General features: G+C 42.7%; 1 protein-coding gene across 3 annotated transcripts in view; it reads left to right on the top strand.

Annotated features, from left to right (window-relative positions):
* The first annotated feature begins 1,994 nt into the window (after nt 1-1,994).
* Nucleotides 1,995-19,212, top strand: part of LOC138755424 (cytochrome P450 7B1-like) — a 199,215-nt gene continuing 181,997 nt past the window's right edge. For 2 of the 3 annotated variants that reach the window (XM_069921383.1, XM_069921385.1), the window contains exon 1: nt 1,995-2,152. In XM_069921383.1, coding sequence (XP_069777484.1) covers nt 2,076-2,152 — 77 coding nt within the window. In that variant the 5' untranslated portion in view covers nt 1,995-2,075. Of the gene's footprint in view, nt 2,153-9,804; nt 9,905-19,212 lie in introns of all 3 variants that reach the window. The other variant, XM_069921387.1, reaches the window with a different exon arrangement.

Raw genomic sequence — 19,212 nt, forward strand, 5'->3', positions numbered from 1 at the left:
AGGCACCGGGGGAATATAAGGAGGGGGAAGGTTGTCCGGAGGTTCCCATTTCTTTTCTCCCGCTACCCTCAATTTAAAACATTTTGTTAAGGATCCTGGCCAGGGAACCCAACAAAATGCATATGCTGACTCTTCTTGATTCACCTTTGGTCTCGAATTTACATATATGTTTAATGCTTGTCTAACCCAATCCTCATCAGATCCAAATTTCGGCCACCAGACCGAGGAACCTTTAATAGGTTGTTTCGACCAAAGGAGACAATATTGGACCATCTTTTTCTTGTTTTTGTCTCGATATCTTTTACTATCCCAATTTTCAAACATTCTCCCCAAAGGGCTGTCAAGGGGAACTCCCAGGAATTATCCTGAATTTTCAGATGAGCCCTTAGATTTTGATCCTCCCATTCTCCCACCTAGATCTGTTTATCGTTGCTGAGGACCCTCTCGTTCTGGACCCTACTCCCTTCTTCTCAGACGCCTTGTCGGAGGTACTGTCCCTCCTTCGGTTACCGCTGAGGTTTCCCTGGGGTTGACCCCTCTCTTCTCGGCACTTCGTCGGAGGTGCTGTCCCTCCTTCGGTTACCGCCGAGGTTTCCCTGGGGTCTATCCTAGAGTCCCACGACAGGGTCCTCACGCCACGACAAAAGCTCTATACCTGATCTATTACGTTAGGTTTTTTATCCAAACAGGTGTATCCCGTTACACCTGTTACCCAATCCCCACACCACAATCGTAAGTCGTCACTTACCGGTGTCTTCCCGGGGATTGAACCGTCACCCTTCTCCTCTCCGTCTTGTCGTGTCACCTTGTCCGGATACCACTCGCTCAAGCCGCCCGAAGCAACGAGCAAGGGACTCAGCGGGGTGCACCGCCTCCGATGTCCCTCTTCTCGCCTCCCCTCACGGCCGGAGTGTAGATCCCGGACGAGCCCCCATTTGTCAGAAATAAAACTTCTCACACATGAGTCTCTTTAAAACTGATGACACGACAAGCTTTATTTACAAGTCTGCAGAGTTGGACTCAACTGGTTTCTCACCAGTTAAGCCCCGATACATACAGTGCATTGATTTTTATACCCTTATTGTTTGCCTTTCCCCTTCTTATTAATACTGTTTTAATTGGTTAGTATTGCAAAAGCATTCTAAGTATAACTGCATTTTTAATTATCACGTTCGTTACGTACGCTGCGAACTCTACATACACTAAATTCTGTTTCTCACCCTTCTTATCAATCTTTTGTCTCCTGCATTTCTCTCACTATGACCATGAAAAGATATGTTTTTTAAAAAAAACATATCCAGCTGAACCTTTTGTCCTTGGCTGCTAGTAAGCTCCCTGTCCGTTCTGGCTTCCCTTTTTATGATTAATCATCACATTTTAACCTAAATTCTCTATATAACAACTCATGTTTTCTCACGCTCCTCTATCTACTAGCGAGTCAGGATTTCCCTCTCCCCTGCACTAGTCCCTCAGGATTCTTCATTCGAAGAAATCACTGCCTTGGGGTTTCCCTGTTCCAATTACCCTCCCATGATTTTCCTTCTCTTCTTCGCTGGCTCATAGTGATTCCCTAGTCTGTGCCAGTCCCTTGGGACTCCTAACCCCAATGTTCCAGCCAGTTAAGTTGCCCCACACTTCCATTTCAGTCCTTCGAGTCGCCACATTCGTTTACAATGTTCTTCAGTCATTGCCAGCCTCAGGATATCTCGGAGTCTGTCTCGTTTCCAACAAAACAAATTCTGGAGCAACTGTTTTGTTGGCATCAGTAGAAGGAGGTTCTCTCACCTCATGAAACCATGATCCAGCAGAGAACACACCCTTGGTCCCACTAAATTGGCATTGATTCCAGACTAGTCCTATTTGCTTGCATTTGGTCCATATCCTGATCAATCTTTTGAATGTGGTGATTTTCTCACCATTCCTTCCTCATACCAGCTTCCCCGTGGAGGGAGGCGTGGTGCAGGGAGCATGCGTACACGCTGGGAGGCGGTCACCTTTAAAGAGTCGGGGGTGAGAGGACTTTCGCTGGTTGGGGTTCTGCTGCGTGCGTGTGTGTGTAGCGTGCGGTTCAAGGAATGGCTCTGGTGTTCGTTCTTCTCCTCGGAGCTGCCGTCGTGCTTCTGGTGAAGTGCTTGGCTGGGAGGAAGCACAGGTATGGAGGGGGGAGGGCATGAATCCCGCGACCGCCAACAGAGCAACGAGAGGAAACGAGCAGTTTTTTGTTCCGGATCCCTTTGCAAACTTCATTCTAAGTCGTCTCTTCGGCTCTGTGCAAGCCCCAGTGCATTTCTGGTTCAGTGTTACGAACATATGCTCTCGGGGAGATAGTCTGAAAACACCAGGAAAGTTTATACCTGAGGGACCTGCATAGTGGCAGGGACAGCTTCTGCTGGCAGGGCTGTGGACTTTCAGCTCCAGCGTCCAAGCCTGAGTGTCTGGATACAAGTTAAACTCCAGACGTTTCGGGCATGAAGTGTGAGAGCATCGTTTCCAATAGCTGGGGGTATCTTCAATTTAAAAGTTCATTGTCTTTTTTTCATTCTGTATTGCCATTGCATTAGTCGCACGCTCTAGTTAGAATGGAGCTGTATTCCAAGGGCTAAAGGGTCTGTGCCAGCTACAACATTCTATGTCTCTTGAGTGTGGAAAGTAGATCAGTTCACATGTTCTCTACAGGAGTATTGTCCAGAAATTGGTTAAAGCGTATCCCTGAAGGCACATCGGTCGGCTTGCTCACAACCAGCAGGCAAAATTGCACATCTTTCTTGGGGAACTCGGGTGCACAAGCAGAATAGTTTTAGTGCTCAAGGCCTTCCTTCATAACTTTTGCTGTTGTGGAACAGGGGAAGGATATTGGCAAATGTCTGGCAATGAAAGTCGGTGTTTTGCATGGAAGGTAGGTGGATGGCTAGCTAAATATTAGGGATCAGCAGGGGCTTTAGGGTACATGTGTCCTGCCTAATAAATGGCTGGAAATTTGAGGTCAAGGGATGTCTGCTGGGAATGATTAGTGGAGGTTGTGAAACTTGCCTCCCTAGTTCGTTTTGACAGAGGTCTATTTTAAGCTTAGCATTTAAGTGAATGATATAATTGTTGTTGGGAGTAGACTTAACAGACATGGAGATTTTTGTGATAGGTTGAGAGAGAAGTGCCTATCACTGGACACAAGGATAATAAGCGACAAATGTGTTGGGAGGTCTCGCAAGTTGGTGATGGGTGGAGTGTATTAGGAATGACAAGCAAGTACTGACCTTCAAGGAGGATCAACTGTCAAAGGTTTCTTGAATCTGTTCATGTCAATACCCAGAAACAGTATTCACTGGACCATGGACTGACCTTTTGGACTCTGGACTGTCAATATAAAGGATGGATTTCTGCTAAAAACCATGTAACATTGTGGTGCAGCTCAGTGCTGATTCACCAAGATTGAGCTGTGCAGAAAGAGAGAGAGGGAGGAGACATTGAGAGAAGAGAGAGCGAGAGAGAAAAATGTATTAATGACTTGGAACTTTCTAGAACGGGGGAGAATCCAGCTGGGAGCAGCCAAGAAGGATACACAAAGGCACCACATGCTCTGTATTTAAGAATGGTTCTGGCTGATTCCCTTCACAGGGGAATTGATGTGACTAAAAAGGTCACTGTGAATCTTTCTTGTCATCGAGATTTTGGAGAGCTGTGTGACATACACATGCCCCATAAGTGAGGTTATTAAAAACCACACTTTGAGAACCATCAGAGGAAGCCTGCAAAAGGATTCATAAGTTTACTGCAACACAACATCAGTCATTTCTCTCTCTCCAAGGTTCAATTCAACGTCCTTTGTTAGCCTTTAAAGAACTGAACTTGGACATTGAACTTTGAGATTGAATTCTGTGGACTGTATTTTTGGACTGACTGACCTTGGGCTTTTTGGGGATTTTTCCTTTTTGAATATTAGCACAGACTGTTATGGTCTGGGTTTTTCCACATGCACACTGTTTATAAATATATGATATATGTATATTTGGTATAGATACTTATAGTGGGTTAATTGTGTTGATATTATATTGATAATAGTCATTAATACAGAATTAAAATTTAACCCTTTTGAATTGCGTCTTCTACTGTTGCTTGGTATGAGACATAACAATACGAATAGCCTGCAGACAGTGAATAATTGGGCATATTTGAATTTTGGTTTGGTAACCCAGCATGAGTTATGCCTTACTTGTAAATGGCAATGATTATTGTTAAAATTTTGTTGATTATCACTGGTGTTTGCAGAACATTTATACGCAGAACCAAATACCAAATATAAACTTTTGGTTTCATGAATAGGCCCTTTTGCCCATGTACCTGTGCCAAGCACAATGTCTAAACCAAACTGAAAATCAGCTATTGTCACCTGATAGTTAACCCTCTGTCCCTTTCATATTCTCTATCTTGAAGTCTCTTAAATACTAATGTATCTGCTTCTACAATTACTTGTAGCAGGCCATTGCAGGCCCCTACCATTCTCTGTGTAAAAATATTTGCCCCACGCATTAACCTTAAAACTTCCTCCCCCTCACCTTAAACACATGTCTTCTAGAGCATTCCCAATTTTTTTTTAATGGGTATATGTCATGCTAAAGTTTATGGGTCCTCTTCCCTGTGAAGCTGTCAAGTTTATTTGGTTTCTTCTGTATTTGGAGGGAGGGTTATTTTGGCTCTGTGAAAGGATAACTACTACCACAGCAGCCTCCACCTCTAACATCTCCCTGTGCCATTTCCATCACCTACTGTGTGATCCCATCACACTCCTTCTCCTCCCATCTCAATCTTCTACAAGGACAGCTCTTTCCATGACACCCTCGTCTACTCCTCCCTTCCCACCATTGCCCCATCGTCACCTACCCTTGTGACTGCAGGAGATACTCCACTTGCACCCACACCTCCTACCTTGCCATCATTTGAGGCCCATAGTCTTTCCAAGAGAAGCAACACCTCACTTGTGAATCTGCAGGGCTCATCTACTGTATCCAGCGCCACCGTTGTAGTATCAACGTTGGAGATACTGGACACAGACTGGACATTGCTTCGTTGACCACCTCCGCTTTGTCCACTGCTATAGCTGGATCTCCCAGTGGCCACCCATTTGAATTCCCCACCCCATTCCCTTGCTGACATGCCTGTCCATAATCTCAAGCACTGCCAGACTAAGACCACTCACACACTGGGGGAACAACAACTTATATTCAATCTGAGTATCCTCCAGATGGCATTAGCATTGACCCCCCCACAATCTTTATCTATGATTCTCTCACTCTCTCCCTTTTCTGTCTGTCTCCTTTAATAGAGCTCAAAACAACCCCATCTCCTTCAATTATCACCTATTGTCTCTTGGTCTGTACTGCTATCTGTCCCCCTCCCTCCTTTCCCTTTCTCTCAGCTTTTTAATACAGATAGCTGCCTGCTTTTTATTTATACCTCGAGGAAGAGCACAGGCCCAAAACATCGGCAACATATCTTTACTTCCTATGGAATCTGTAAGTCCTGCTGAGTTCCTCCAGAATTTTGGTGTTTTTACAACCATCCCAGCATCTGCAGACTTTCATGTTTCACTCCTAATAGGGAGAGAATTCAGAAAGTGGAGTTGCAAAGGGACTTAAGTCTTAGTGCAAAATTCCCTAAAGGCTAACACAGGCTGAGTCAGTAGCAAGGATGGGAAATGCAATGTTAGCATTCATTTTGAGAATAGTAGAATATAAAATGTGGAGGCTTTATAAGGCATTGGTCAGGCAATGATTGGAGTATTATTGGCAGTATTGGACTCCATAATCTAAGGAAGGATGTGCTAATGTTGGAGAGGATCCAGAGGAGCTTTTTAAGAATGATCCTTCAATTGAGAGGGTTAACATGTGAAGAGTGCTCTGGGGCTATACTGACTGCAATTTAGAGGGTGGCGGGGGTGGGTGCGGGCTGAAGAATCTATTGAATATTGAAAGGCTTGGGTAGAGTAGATGTAAAGTTGGTTTTCCCATTGTAGGAGAGTTGAGGACCACTGTCCAATTCCCACTTGGAACATCTATCTTTTGTACTCTGTAGAGAGATTTTAAAAACATTAAAGATACAGCACAGTAACAGGCCCTTCCGGCACACGAGCCAACACTTTCCCATTATATGTGGCTAATTAACCTACTAACTCAGAAAATCTTTGGAATATGGGAGGAAACTGGAGCACCTGGATGAAATCCATGCATACATCTGGAGAACGTACAAACTCTTTACAGAAAATGCCAGATTTGAACACGGTTTGCTGGCGCTGCAATAATGTGGTGCTAACCACTAAATTTATTATACCATTAACTGTGCTGGATTTATTGAGAGTCTTGTGACGATCATTAAAAGTCTCTTCTGAAAATGACAATGGTATGAAGATAACATCCTGTGCACAAGAGCCATCAAATGCAGCCTTTGTGCACTGTTGCTCAATAAATAAATATGACTTGATTTATATAATTTTATTCTCTCTTTATGACCTATCTCGATAACTCATTGAGTATTTAGTCCAATAGAATTTTTAATTGAATAAACTTGGAGAATTGATGAGATAATCCTAGTCAGAGTAAAATAAATTTGTCATGGATGGCCAATCTTCTCAGCTGGAGAATACTAGTTCATACATTTCTCAAGGCTGTTCCCTGGATTTGACCATCTTCAACTGCTTCAATAATCACCTTTCCTTTATCACATCTGTAGTGGGCATGTTTATTTACAGTGTTCAGTTCTATTTATAAACCCGAGATTATAAGGAAGTCTGTCTTTGTACACCAGCACAACTTTTGTAGCTTAAGCTGATCAGTGGCAACTAGCTTTTGTTCATTTATTATCATCTGACTGAACATGTACAACCAGATGAAACAGTGTTTCTCCAGACCACAGTCCACACACAAGCACACATTTATCACACAGTTCTTAATAATCATGTTTGGATAAAAATACAATATAAAATAAATGTCTAAATATTTCAAAATAATTTGCTTGTTTCATTTATAAAGGACCCAAGGATACCATTATTAATCTCATAGCCTGTGGGAAGACAATAATTCCAGCCTGCAGTCTTGATGCTCCTGTACCTCCTTTATAATGGTAGTAGGTCAAAGATGCTGTGTGATTGATGGATAGATCCACAATAATTCTTTGAGCCCTTTTTAATCATTGGTTCCAGTGAATGTTGTTAATAAAAGGAAGATCCCAGAGATCTTCTCAGCATTTTAATAATCCTCTGTATTGACCATTAACAGGTCTGTTCCTTTGCAGCTTGCATACTGTGCAATGATACAGCCAGACTGGACACTCTCAGGTGTGCTCCTGTAAAGTGTTGTCAAGATGCGGGCTGGTTGCCTTGCCTTCCTCAACCCCTTTAGGAAGTGCAAGTGCTATTGTGCCTTCATAACTAATGAGGAGGTGTTGTGGGTCCAGGATAGGCCAACCATTATATTGCACACCAAGGAACTTTGGCTCTCAATATTCCCAATGGTGGAGCTATTGATGTGTAGTGGAGAATGGTCAACCTCCATCCTCCTGAAGTCCACAATCATCTCCTTTATCTTGTCCACATTGAGATTCAGGTTGTTGCATCACTTGATGAGCCTCCCAACCTTCTCTATGTAAGCAGATTCATCTTTATTGCCAATGTGGCCAATCCACAAATGATGATTCTGTTTGAACTGCCTATGTCAGCAGCATGAATAGTAGGCTGAGTACACAGCCCTGAGATGTGTTGAAAATGCCAGACAATGACCATTTTCAACAGCCTGACTAACTCCTCTTATTTACAAAATTAGCCTTGTTAAATCTTTCATAATTAAATATCCCGGAAGTGCTGCTATTGAACAAAACAAAATAATGTCAGCCACATGTTGTGGATGTGAGATGTTTTCTGCAGTGAACACATTTCCAATAATACGAACAGTACACTTAATAGACATTGACCTTAAGTTTTTGTTTCTTCTGTCATTGGCATGCTGACTGCAATGTTTACTATCTACATTTCATCCAACTGACTTTAATAACCCCATTCAGATGTGTGACATTTGTACTTGTAGGGACAGGGGCAGCTTGTGTCACTAGTTGGAAGGTCCTTTCCACATTGCTGAGCATCATTTGGATATACACTGCCATCCTGTCATTGTCAATGAAGTCTTGGAATTCTTAAGCTACCGCACAGCATTACTTTACAACACAAACTGTGGCAGTTCAAGAAGACAAATACCTTCTTGAAGACCATCAGGACTAGACAATAAACAGTGGCCTTCCCAGCAATGACATCATATTGTGCATGTTTACTCCTCAGCAGACATCTGCAAGAACCCCTGCTTCAAAGGAAGTGTTGTGATGTGCACTGGGATAAGTGGAACGATGAGCGTATAATGCTCCTATATTAATTATTCTGAATATTATGTAGATCTCATTATCAATGGGCAGATGCCAGTAACTGTATCAGTTTGCTTTCTGTATTTAGAAATGAAACTCCTTGCCAGAGATGATAAATTCTTCAATTATATTACTAATGCCTGTGTTAAGTTTGGCATTTACTGGCATTAACTCTTTGTAAAGAAACATTGGTAGAAGGGTGCTGACTTGAGACCCTGTAATGAATTTTAAATTGTTTTTAAACATGTATTGTGTATTTTTTTCTTGGAGCTATTTATAACAATGCTGCCTAGAAAATGGACCTCAAACAATTTTGTGTATTGTCGAATATCAAATAAGTTAACAATTTGAAACTAGTTCACCTTTACTCTGTGAAATTGTTCTCAAGGTTTTCTCTTTTAAGAAAATTAAAACCCAATATGATTATTTCAGATCACTATGATTTCAATTTGGACAACTACCACAGAGTTGAGAGAGTACAGGGTTTTGGAAATCAGGCTAAGAGAGTTGGCATTGGCACATTGGGCCTTCCTAGAGTCAGGTGAACTCTCATAAAAGGGCGTGATAGTACCTCATGATTGCAGGTGGCCCTCTGACCCCATGATAAGTGGCTGCATGGCATCTAAGAGTGAATGGATCTGAGCTGCAGTTACCAGTTCCTGTGTGCATATTTAAAAATAAAAAGAGTCCTTGGGGGTTCATTTGAATTCATGTCTGCTCACTACTCTCGGCTCGGTGTATTTCTCATTTTATAGAGAGGTACTTTTAAACCGTTTTATTGTTAAGCAATTAATATGGTGTCCTGTACTCAAAGAGGGTTTCAGATATCTGATGCTTCTAGGACCATGAATTAATAATGTACCGGTATATACCAAAATAGAAAAATATGTAAAAGCCACTGAGTGTGCAATTTTATCACCATCACGGTTGCAAAAGTTGAAGCTCATCATTATGTATTATCACTAAAATAATTGAAACATTGAGTTAAACTCATTCAGAAGCTTCACGGCCAAAATTCTCTGAAATTTCCCAATTTGGCTTGGAGGAATAGACTTGATTGCAATAATCAAATTTAATGCCAAGTTTTTAGACCACCCCTGCGAACATCTTGCCCAATCTAAATAGTTGCAACCATTGCTGTGAAGGGTGAACGGTCCTGTGTGCCAGAATATATATAGAAATATTTTTGTGAGATAAATTGGGAAAAGTTAGAATAGGTTACATACACACACTTTAAAACAGATCTTATTTGAAATACTGGAGAATTCATATCTAGAGTTACTTTACAGAAACGGTGAAGATTGCCTAAGGAGACTTCACAAGTGGGTGTTATTTGAATTGAATGAATGGATTATTGTTTTTAAAGCAATAAGAAGAGTCATGCTATCTCCTGATACCTCTTTGCAGAGTTATGAAGAGTGCTTACAGAGAAGTCACTGATGGGTTCTTGTTCACCTAAAAACAACAGATGAACCAGAAGGCTGACTCCTATTGTTTACTGGAGAAGGTAATGTTGGTTTGCAAGCACAAAGGGAGTCAAGCAAGCTCATACTCAGAGAGAGAGAGGAGTGAAACAAGTTGTCTCAGCCAGTGTGAGCACAAAGGGAGTCAAGCAAGCTCATACTCAGAGAGAGAGGAGTGAAACAAGTTGTCTCAGCCAGTGTGAGCACAAAGGGAGTCAAGCAAGCTCATACTCAGAGAGGAGTGAAACAAGTTGTCTCAGCCAGTGTGAGCACAAAGGGAGTCAAGCAAGCTCATACTCAGAGAGAGAGGAGTGAAACAAGTTGTCTCAGCCAGTGTGAGCACAAAGGGAGTCAAGCAAGCTCATACTCAGAGAGAGAGGAGTGAAACAAGTTGTCTCAGCCAGTGTGAGCACAAAGGGAGTCAAGCAAGCTCATACTCAGAGAGAGAGGAGTGAAACAAGTTGTCTCAGCCAGTGTGAGCACAAAGGGAGTCAAGCAAGCTCATACTCAGAGAGAGAGGAGTGAAACAAGTTGTCTCAGCCAGTGTGAGCACAAAGGGAGTCAAGCAAGCTCATACTCAGAGAGAGAGGAGTGAAACAAGTTGTCTCAGCCAGTGTGAGCACAAAGAGAGTCAAGCAAGCTCATACTCAGAGAGAGAGGAGTGAAACAAGTTGTCTCAGCCAGTGTGAGCACAAAGGGAGTCAAGTAAGCTCATACTCAGAGAGAGAGGAGTGAAACAAGTTGTCTCAGCCAGTGTGAGCACAAAGGGAGTCAAGCAAGCTCATACTCAGAGAGAGAGGAGTGAAACAAGTTGTCTCAGCCAGTGTGAGCACAAAGGGAGTCAAGCAAGCTCATTCTCAGAGAGAGAGGAGTGAAACAAGTTGTCTCAGCCAGTGTGAGCACAAAGGGAGTCAAGCAAGCTCATACTCAGAGAGAGAGGAGTGAAACAAGTTGTCTCAGCCAGTGTGAGCACAAAGGGAGTCAAGCAAGCTCATACTCAGAGAGAGAGGAGTGAAACAAGTTGTCTCAGCCAGTGTGAGCACAAAGGGAGTCAAGTAAGCTCATACTCAGAGAGAGAGGAGTGAAACAAGTTGTCTCAGCCAGTGTGAGCACAAAGGGAGTCAAGCAAGCTCATACTCAGAGAGAGAGGAGTGAAACAAGTTGTCTCAGCCAGTGTGAGCACAAAGGGAGTCAAGCAAGCTCATACTCAGAGAGAGAGGAGTGAAACAAGTTGTCTCAGCCAGTGTGAGCACAAAGGGAGTCAAGCAAGCTCATACTCAGAGAGAGAGGAGTGAAACAAGTTGTCTCAGCCAGTGTGAGCACAAAGGGAGTCAAGTAAGCTCATACTCAGAGAGAGAGGAGTGAAACAAGTTGTCTCAGCCAGTGTGAGCACAAAGGGAGTCAAGCAAGCTCATACTCAGAGAGAGAGGAGTGAAACAAGTTGTCTCAGCCAGTGTGAGCACAAAGGGAGTCAAGCAAGCTCATACTCAGAGAGAGAGGAGTGAAACAAGTTGTCTCAGCCAGTGTGAGCACAAAGGGAGTCAAGCAAGCTCATACTCAGAGAGAGAGGAGTGAAACAAGTTGTCTCAGCCAGTGTGAGCACAAAGGGAGTCAAGCAAGCTCATACTCAGAGAGAGAGGAGTGAAACAAGTTGTCTCAGCCAGTGTGAGCACAAAGGGAGTCAAGCAAGCTCATACTCAGAGAGAGAGGAGTGAAACAAGTTGTCTCAGCCAGTGTGAGCACAAAGGGAGTCAAGCAAGCTCATACTCAGAGAGAGAGGAGTGAAACAAGTTGTCTCAGCCAGTGTGAGCACAAAGGGAGTCAAGCAAGCTCATACTCAGAGAGAGAGGAGTGAAACAAGTTGTCTCAGCCAGTGTGAGCACAAAGGGAGTCAAGCAAGCTCATACTCAGAGAGAGAGGAGTGAAACAAGTTGTCTCAGCCAGTGTGAGCACAAAGGGAGTCAAGCAAGCTCATACTCAGAGAGAGAGGAGTGAAACAAGTTGTCTCAGCCAGTGTGAGCACAAAGGGAGTCAAGCAAGCTCATACTCAGAGAGAGAGGAGTGAAACAAGTTGTCTCAGCCAGTGTGAGCACAAAGGGAGTCAAGCAAGCTCATTCTCAGAGAGAGAGAGAAGCCAGTGTGGGTGAGACAGAGAAGCTTGCTGAAACTGAAGCAGGAAACTTGTTGGAACTGAAACTGAAGCTCCAGAGTGAAGGATGGCTGAACATACTGGCTGTCTGGTGTTTTGCTTGGAATAAGGGAAACAAAGGAACTTTGTGATAACCTAAAAGAAAGAGGTTCTCATCTGGAGAACCCTGATGGGGCAAGTTTCATCAGCAAGACCTTGAGGTGACTAATGGTAGTGCCTTAGTTGTGGAAATCCTGGAACAACACATCTCTCTCTACAAAACCTACAAGAACTTTCCTGAGCAGTAACCATTTACCTTTCTAGCACCAAAGCCTGGTGAACTTTATAAATGTTAAATTCTGTGCACAGTATACAAATTGCCTGCAACCAGTGAACTTGGAAGAATGAGAAGTGAGGTGGACTATGAATTAAAGAACTTTTATAAACATACACACACATTATACATACATGTGTGCTTAGAATTAGAAGGGGTTAAGTTAGGTATATTTAAAATAAAGTTAAGTTAAAGTTTGATTCTGTTTTCTTGTTTAAAGTTAATAAAAGCAACTTGGGTTTAAGTAACCAATTGTTGTGGTGAATATCTATTGCTGTTGGCTTTTGGGGTCCTTTGGGCTCGTAACACCTGTCTTCCAAATTAAGACTACTATTCTTCTCGGTATGCTGGTAGCCACACTTCTACAGTGTCATCTTTTAAAGGGATTTTTTTGCTATAATTTTCCATGCCTGAAATCCCTTTTAAAAATTCGCAATAATCCTTTTGCTGTTTTGTTGGATTTAACTAGATCCTTGATGGAAAACAGTTTCAAGTATATTAAAGTGGGAAAAATTAGCCACATCTTGAAATCTGTGTTTTACTAAATCAAGACTTTTGTGAGAGCATATACATTTGATGCCATTGAATCATAACACATAGAAACAGTCCCTTGTCAACCATCAAACATGCATTACACTAATTCTATATTACTTCCATTGAATTATCTGCACATTCCTGTGAACTCTTGCCTTGCTCTACCACACACTTGTTCAGCAGGGGTAATTTACAATGATCAATTAACCGACCAGCCAGTAAGGCATTGAAAAGTGGGAGGAAAACTGGATCAAGGGAGGACACACATTTAATCACAGGGTGAACATTCATTTTTCACACAAACACTGGAGGCCATTATTGAACCTTGGTCACTCTTCTAGCTGCACCATTATGTCACATAAATGTAATCCTATAACATTGTTGCATTATTTCAAAATTTAAATTGAAACTAATTAACTATGTTGGTGCAGATTGAATTGTACAATGAAGAGTAACTTGAAATGTTAAAACCCCCAGGTAGCTCCATCTGCCTATCAATCACATACTGGATCACCTATTCTCTTCCTCCAACTGACTCTGGTGTAATCTTTCCATTTCTGCTTTACTCATTTATCAGATTCCAGTAGCTGCAGTTTCTGTGTCATTATTATTCCTCTTACATTTGTCTCGATCTGCCTCCTTCTTTTCCCTCCCTTCACCCACTGTCTACCTTTTTCTAACTCCATCCTCAATCTCCCCCAACAGGCTCAATCTAACTATCATCTTTTTCTGCACCTGATTCCACCTGATCTAGTTGTCTTACGCCTAAAGTATCTGCATCCTTTGTTCAGTTGAGGCCTTGCCAACTATGTTTTCGATTACTAGAACCAGACCTGTTATTTCCAAATACCACATTCTGTCTGGTATCTCGTATCCTGTACCCTGTTGCAGAGACAGAGTAGAAATGTATTTCTGTCATGCAGTATGCTTTACAATAAAGTTTGCAAGTTAACCCTTCAGGCAAACATGCCAGCATCTGTCCACTTCAGTGGATTCACTTTCACTTGCAACTCTTCTTAATCTTATTGAACTCGCAGTTGGTTTGCCAAAAAGCAAAAAAAGTATTCCCATTTGTGCAATACACTTAACATCATCAGAGCTCATGTCATTCTCCACAAGGACAGATCTAAAATCCCTCAATGCACAAATGCTATTCTTTGACCTGAATTTCCTTTAGATAGTGTGGAGGATTTTTTTTTGTGGGACTCTACCTTTTGAAGAAACTGCTGAGACATGACAAAATAGTCTGCTGGAAGTCATTCATCTTGGTCTTGATGTAATTTTGGGTAACCTCCTTCACTGTCGATTATGCCACTAAATTTGATGCCATCTGCAAACTTATCTGTGCCAACCATATTGTCATCCAAATTGTTAATGTAGATGTTGAGCCCTACATTTTCCCCATCCCTCACCGGGGGCTACAGCGTATTTAAATAAAAGCCTTGCTTTCTTTTAACTCGCGAAACAAGTTTTTAATGTAATTGTTAGGAGATAAGTACAGAAGAAACCAAAACTTGACTGCTTCAGCAGGAAGGGGCCCCATAAACTTTGAGCAGAGTCCTGGGGAGTGGGGGGGGGGGGGGGTGGGTGGTGGGTTTAGCCAAAAAAAGGTTGAGAATGGCTGATGTAGATGATAAACAACAGTGGACACATTGCAGGCCTCAAATCTGAAAAAAATAACTTTCCACTACTACCCTCCGATTCTTTCCACCAAGCCATTTTTATAGTCACTTAGCTAGCTCAGTCTGGATCCCAAATGATCCAACTCTATGGTCTAGTTTACCAGGCAGGCCATGCTAACATCCATGAACACAATGCCTACCACCCCATCAATCTTCTTTGTCATATCTTCAAAAAAAAAAATGAAATTCATGAGATTACTTTCCACAGACAAAGTCATGCTAATAATCCCCAATCAGCCCTTTTTCCAGTAGTTTTTTCACCACTGATGTTAGGCTCTTTGGTCTTGTATCCCTTCTGAAATAAAGATGGAACATCATGGCTCCTCACTTGCAGCTAATGATGAAACAAATACCCAGTGAGGACCTAGCAATTTCATTTCTGGCCTAAGACATATTTGGTATGGCCCTGGGGATTTATTCATCTTTATGCACACCATGAAAACCTACAGCACTGAGCCTCCATCGTGAACTTTCACCCTGAACCTGGTGCCCTACATGACTGAGCTTCGGACACTTATTAACACTTTTGTCCCCGCAACTTACAGGAGTAAGCTTCCATCGCAAACTCCCATGCTGGCTCTAGGAATGCACAGGGCTTGCTCCCTCCACCTTTGACTTTCCCAACCCTCCCTTCCCTCTTGCAGACTATTCCTACTCTCCATCTTCCTCCCCTCCCTAACACCCTCCAACTCATTGAACCTTCCCCAACCCCTACCTGGTCTTCACCACCTTCTCTGACCATCCCCTCTCTGAGACTGAATGCTCTGTCCTGAGTAGAAGCCTCACCTTCGTCCCCCTTCACTTACACCTCAACGAGTTCCACGCACGCCATGGTGCTGAACTCTTCCTTTGTCTCCGTGTCCATGCCTACTTCCACAACCACAATTCTCCACCCCCTCCACTACAGATTCCTTCTGCTTTAAACCTTCTTCCTCCTCCTGGATACCTTGTTCCTGTCTTCTGCCTGCTTTGGACCTTTTCATTTCCAACTGCCACTGTGATGTCAACTGTATTGATTTCATTACTCATTCCAGTCTCACCCCCTTGGAATACTTGGCCCTCCAGTCCCGCTGCACCAATCTGAACCTCACCATCAAACCTGTAGACAAGGATGGCACTGTTGTGGTCTGATGCACTGCCCTCTATTTGGCTTAAGCCAGACAACAAATCTCAGACACCTCTTCTTACTTACCACTCCAACAGGACTTCACCAAAACTCATCAAACCTCTGTATCATGCACCATCTTTGAACTCATCACTTCCGGTCATCTCCCTGAAATGGCTTCCAGTCGTATTGTTTCCAAACCCTGTACCACCCATTTCTACCTCCTACCCAAGATCCACAAATGCAATTGTTCTGGCATACCCATCGTGTCCAGGTGCTCCTGGTCCACCGAATTGGTCTCCACTCAACTTGAATCTGTTTTGACCCTCCCCACCTACATCCAGGACATTTCACATGCCCTCCATCACTTTAACAACTTTCAGTTCCCTGAACTCGATCACCTCTTATTTATAATGGACATCCAATGCCCATACACCTCTATCCCACATTCCAAAGGCTTCAAAACCCTTCATTTCTTTCTGGACAATAGATCCATTCAGTCTCCTTCCACCACCTCCTTCTACCTCTGGCTGGTAGAACTTGTCATCACTCTCAATAATTTCTCCTTTGACTCATCCCACTTTCTCCAGGTGAAAGGGGAAGCCATGGGAATTTCCTGAGACCTAGGGGTGTCAATGGGGCGGGGGGGGGGTGGGGGGGGGGGTGGGGGGGGGGGTTGGTGGTGCTTTGGCTTATGGCATCACTCCTGAGACACCAACAGGAAATTATAGGAGAATTAGACTAACAGGTGTCCAGAAACATAGGGAGAGAATCTCTCCAGCATTGCTATTTGTGCATTACAGGTGTGAATGACCAGCCTAGAGATGAAAGGCATCGAGAAAGTTTGCAAATGGAGTAAAATGAAATAACTGGACTAGGAGACCTACAACCACAAGGTCTGTCCCCAAGATGGCGGTGCCTGTGCCCAGCAATGGCCATGAAGTATTTCAAGCAGACTCTGGGGAGTAGTAGGTCAATGAGGGCACCTGAAATGGGGTTAACTGGCCCCATTGAGGAGGACAAGCATGGGAAGCAGCCGTACAGGCAGTGAGGAGCTCAGCAGATGAAGAAACTAAGGATCCTTGCAGGCTGTTTATGACTTGCTGTCGGGGAACCCATTTGGGCTGTAGGCTGCTGTACACTGGCTCATGGGAACCAGGTATCGGCCAGGATTTGAGTGGGTGCTGAGGTCAAGAAGGGGATCCAAAAGGCCTCGATCAGGAAACCTTCAGCACCTGTGTCGGAGGTTTGGATCTGGAGTTTGGGTTGTCAAATTATACACAAGTCTGCGTGGCTGCAGAGGCTGTGGGAGTGTTGGAAGAAAATCCACAGACTCTCAGGGACTGAAGGGAATCTCTTTTGTTTCCCTTTCTCTCATATTGTCAGGGGCACCGAGCAATACTAATGGCAGGCAAAAGCTAAAGTATATCATGTATGTTACTTTTTCAATGTATTACATGACGATAAAAAGGAACCTTAAACATGCATGTAGATGTTCCTTATTCTAATCATGAAATATGATGAACTGCCAAAATGTGTCAATTATTTTATTTAACTAAATATTTGTGCATATGCGCATACGTCAGACATTCAAATGCACCACAGAGGAGCCCAGGATGATTGAACCTGGAACCCCAGGAGTGTGGGGAAAACCAGACAGCAGATTACTTTTACCTGAAGGATCAGTGACAAGACGTCACGAATGTACGATAACTGATGGGAGAGTGAGGAATTGAGTTGGCAAAAATTACTTTAAGCAAATTACCAATGGGGCATGACATTCTTTCCCAGAGGGAAATTTGATGAAGGTGTGATTATTTTTCTTGGGAAAAATTATGGGGATAAATAATGAAGCAATGTGAAAGTAAAAGCAGATGCTGGAAATTTGAAATTTGAACATTAGAAATCTGTGAAGGGAGAAAAAGAGTCAAAGTTGCAGATGTTATCTGGCCAGCAGAGAATTTCCAGGAAGTTTTATTGTTATGTCTTTGGCTTGGCGAAGATTTTTGGAGGGGTAATGTCCACATCAACTGCAGGCTCGTTTGTGGCTGACAAGTCCGATGCGGGACAGGCAGACACGGTTGCAAGGGAAAATTGGTTGGTTGAGGTTGGGTGTTGGGTTTTTCCTCCTTTGTCTTTTGTCAGTGATGTAAAAGAAAAAGAATGACAGGGCTATGGTAAAGAGCCTGGAATAGTAGAATGGATTTTGGTCTGCTATGGAAAAAAGCCAGCCTGGGCATGATATCCCAAATACCATCTCCTCTTTTGCAAATGGTTTAACACCTCCAGTTAATGTGATAAATGCTCATGATCCATATTGAAAAAAATTTTTTTATTCATAAATAAATGTGGTTTATTTCACCTATTCTAAATACAGACTTTTCAGCTGCTTAAATGCAGCAGAGAAAATATGAAATTAATCATGACATTTCTGGCTGATTAAAGATATTTTAAAAAAATGATTAATTGAAATAAAACACTAGATTAAACTTGGCATCCAAACACATACTTTAAATATTTATGTAGTTAGAAAAGGAAATAGAAACTATATTTAATGTTCTTGCATATGCATTATAATGTGGATAAGTGTGTGGTTGTCCACTTTGGAGGAAAGAATGGGAGGGCTGAATACTATCTTAATGGTATCCAATTAGGAAAAGGGGAGATGCAAAGAGATCTGGGTGTTGCTGTGCATCAGTCATTAGAAGTGGGCCAGCAGGTGCAGCAAGCAGTAAAAGTGAATGGTATGTTGGCGTTCATATCAAGAGGATTCGAGTTCAGGAGCAGAGAGGTATTGATGCAGTTGTACTAGGGCCTTGGTGGGACCTCACCTGGAGTATTGTGTTCAGTTTTGGTCTCCTTATCTGAGGAAGGATATCATTGCCATGGAGAGAGTGCAGAAAAGGTTTTCCAGATTGATACCAGGGATGGCGGGACTTGCATATGAAGAAAGGCTAGAATGACTGGGCTTGTACTCGCTGGAGTTTAGACGATTAAGAGGAGATTTAATAGAAATGTTCAAAATTCTTAAGGGATTTGACAGGCTAGATGCAGGAAATTGTACCCAATGTTGAGCAAGTCTAGAACCAGTTTAAGGATAAAGGGGAAGTCCTTTAGGACTGAGGTGAGGAAGAATTTTTTTCACTCAGAGGGTGGTGAATTTATGGAATTCTTTGCCACAGTAAGTGATTGAGGCCGGTTCTCTTGCAATAGTTAAGAGAGAGTTAGATTTTGTACTTGTGACTAGGGGGATCAGGGGGTATGGAGAGAGAGCTGGAACAGGGTATTGAGCGGATGATCAGCCATGATCAAAATGAATGGCGGTGTAGGCTTGAAGGATCAAATGGCCTACTCCTACACCTATTTTCTATGTTTCTATGTTTCAAGGAATATGGGCAAACCGAGTCTGAGAATCAATGGCTGGAAAAATAATGGGGATAGAAAAGGAAGTCAGCCTGGCCTGCAGTACTGCTCTCCCAAAGTTGAAGAGAGGTTATTCCACTCTCTTTTTTTGTAGTGTTTGAGATTTTTTTTATATCACTACTAATGTTGCTACATTTTACTTACAA

Source organism: Narcine bancroftii, chromosome 2 (genome assembly GCF_036971445.1).
Source record: "Narcine bancroftii isolate sNarBan1 chromosome 2, sNarBan1.hap1, whole genome shotgun sequence".
Classification (NCBI taxonomy): domain Eukaryota; kingdom Metazoa; phylum Chordata; class Chondrichthyes; order Torpediniformes; family Narcinidae; genus Narcine; species Narcine bancroftii.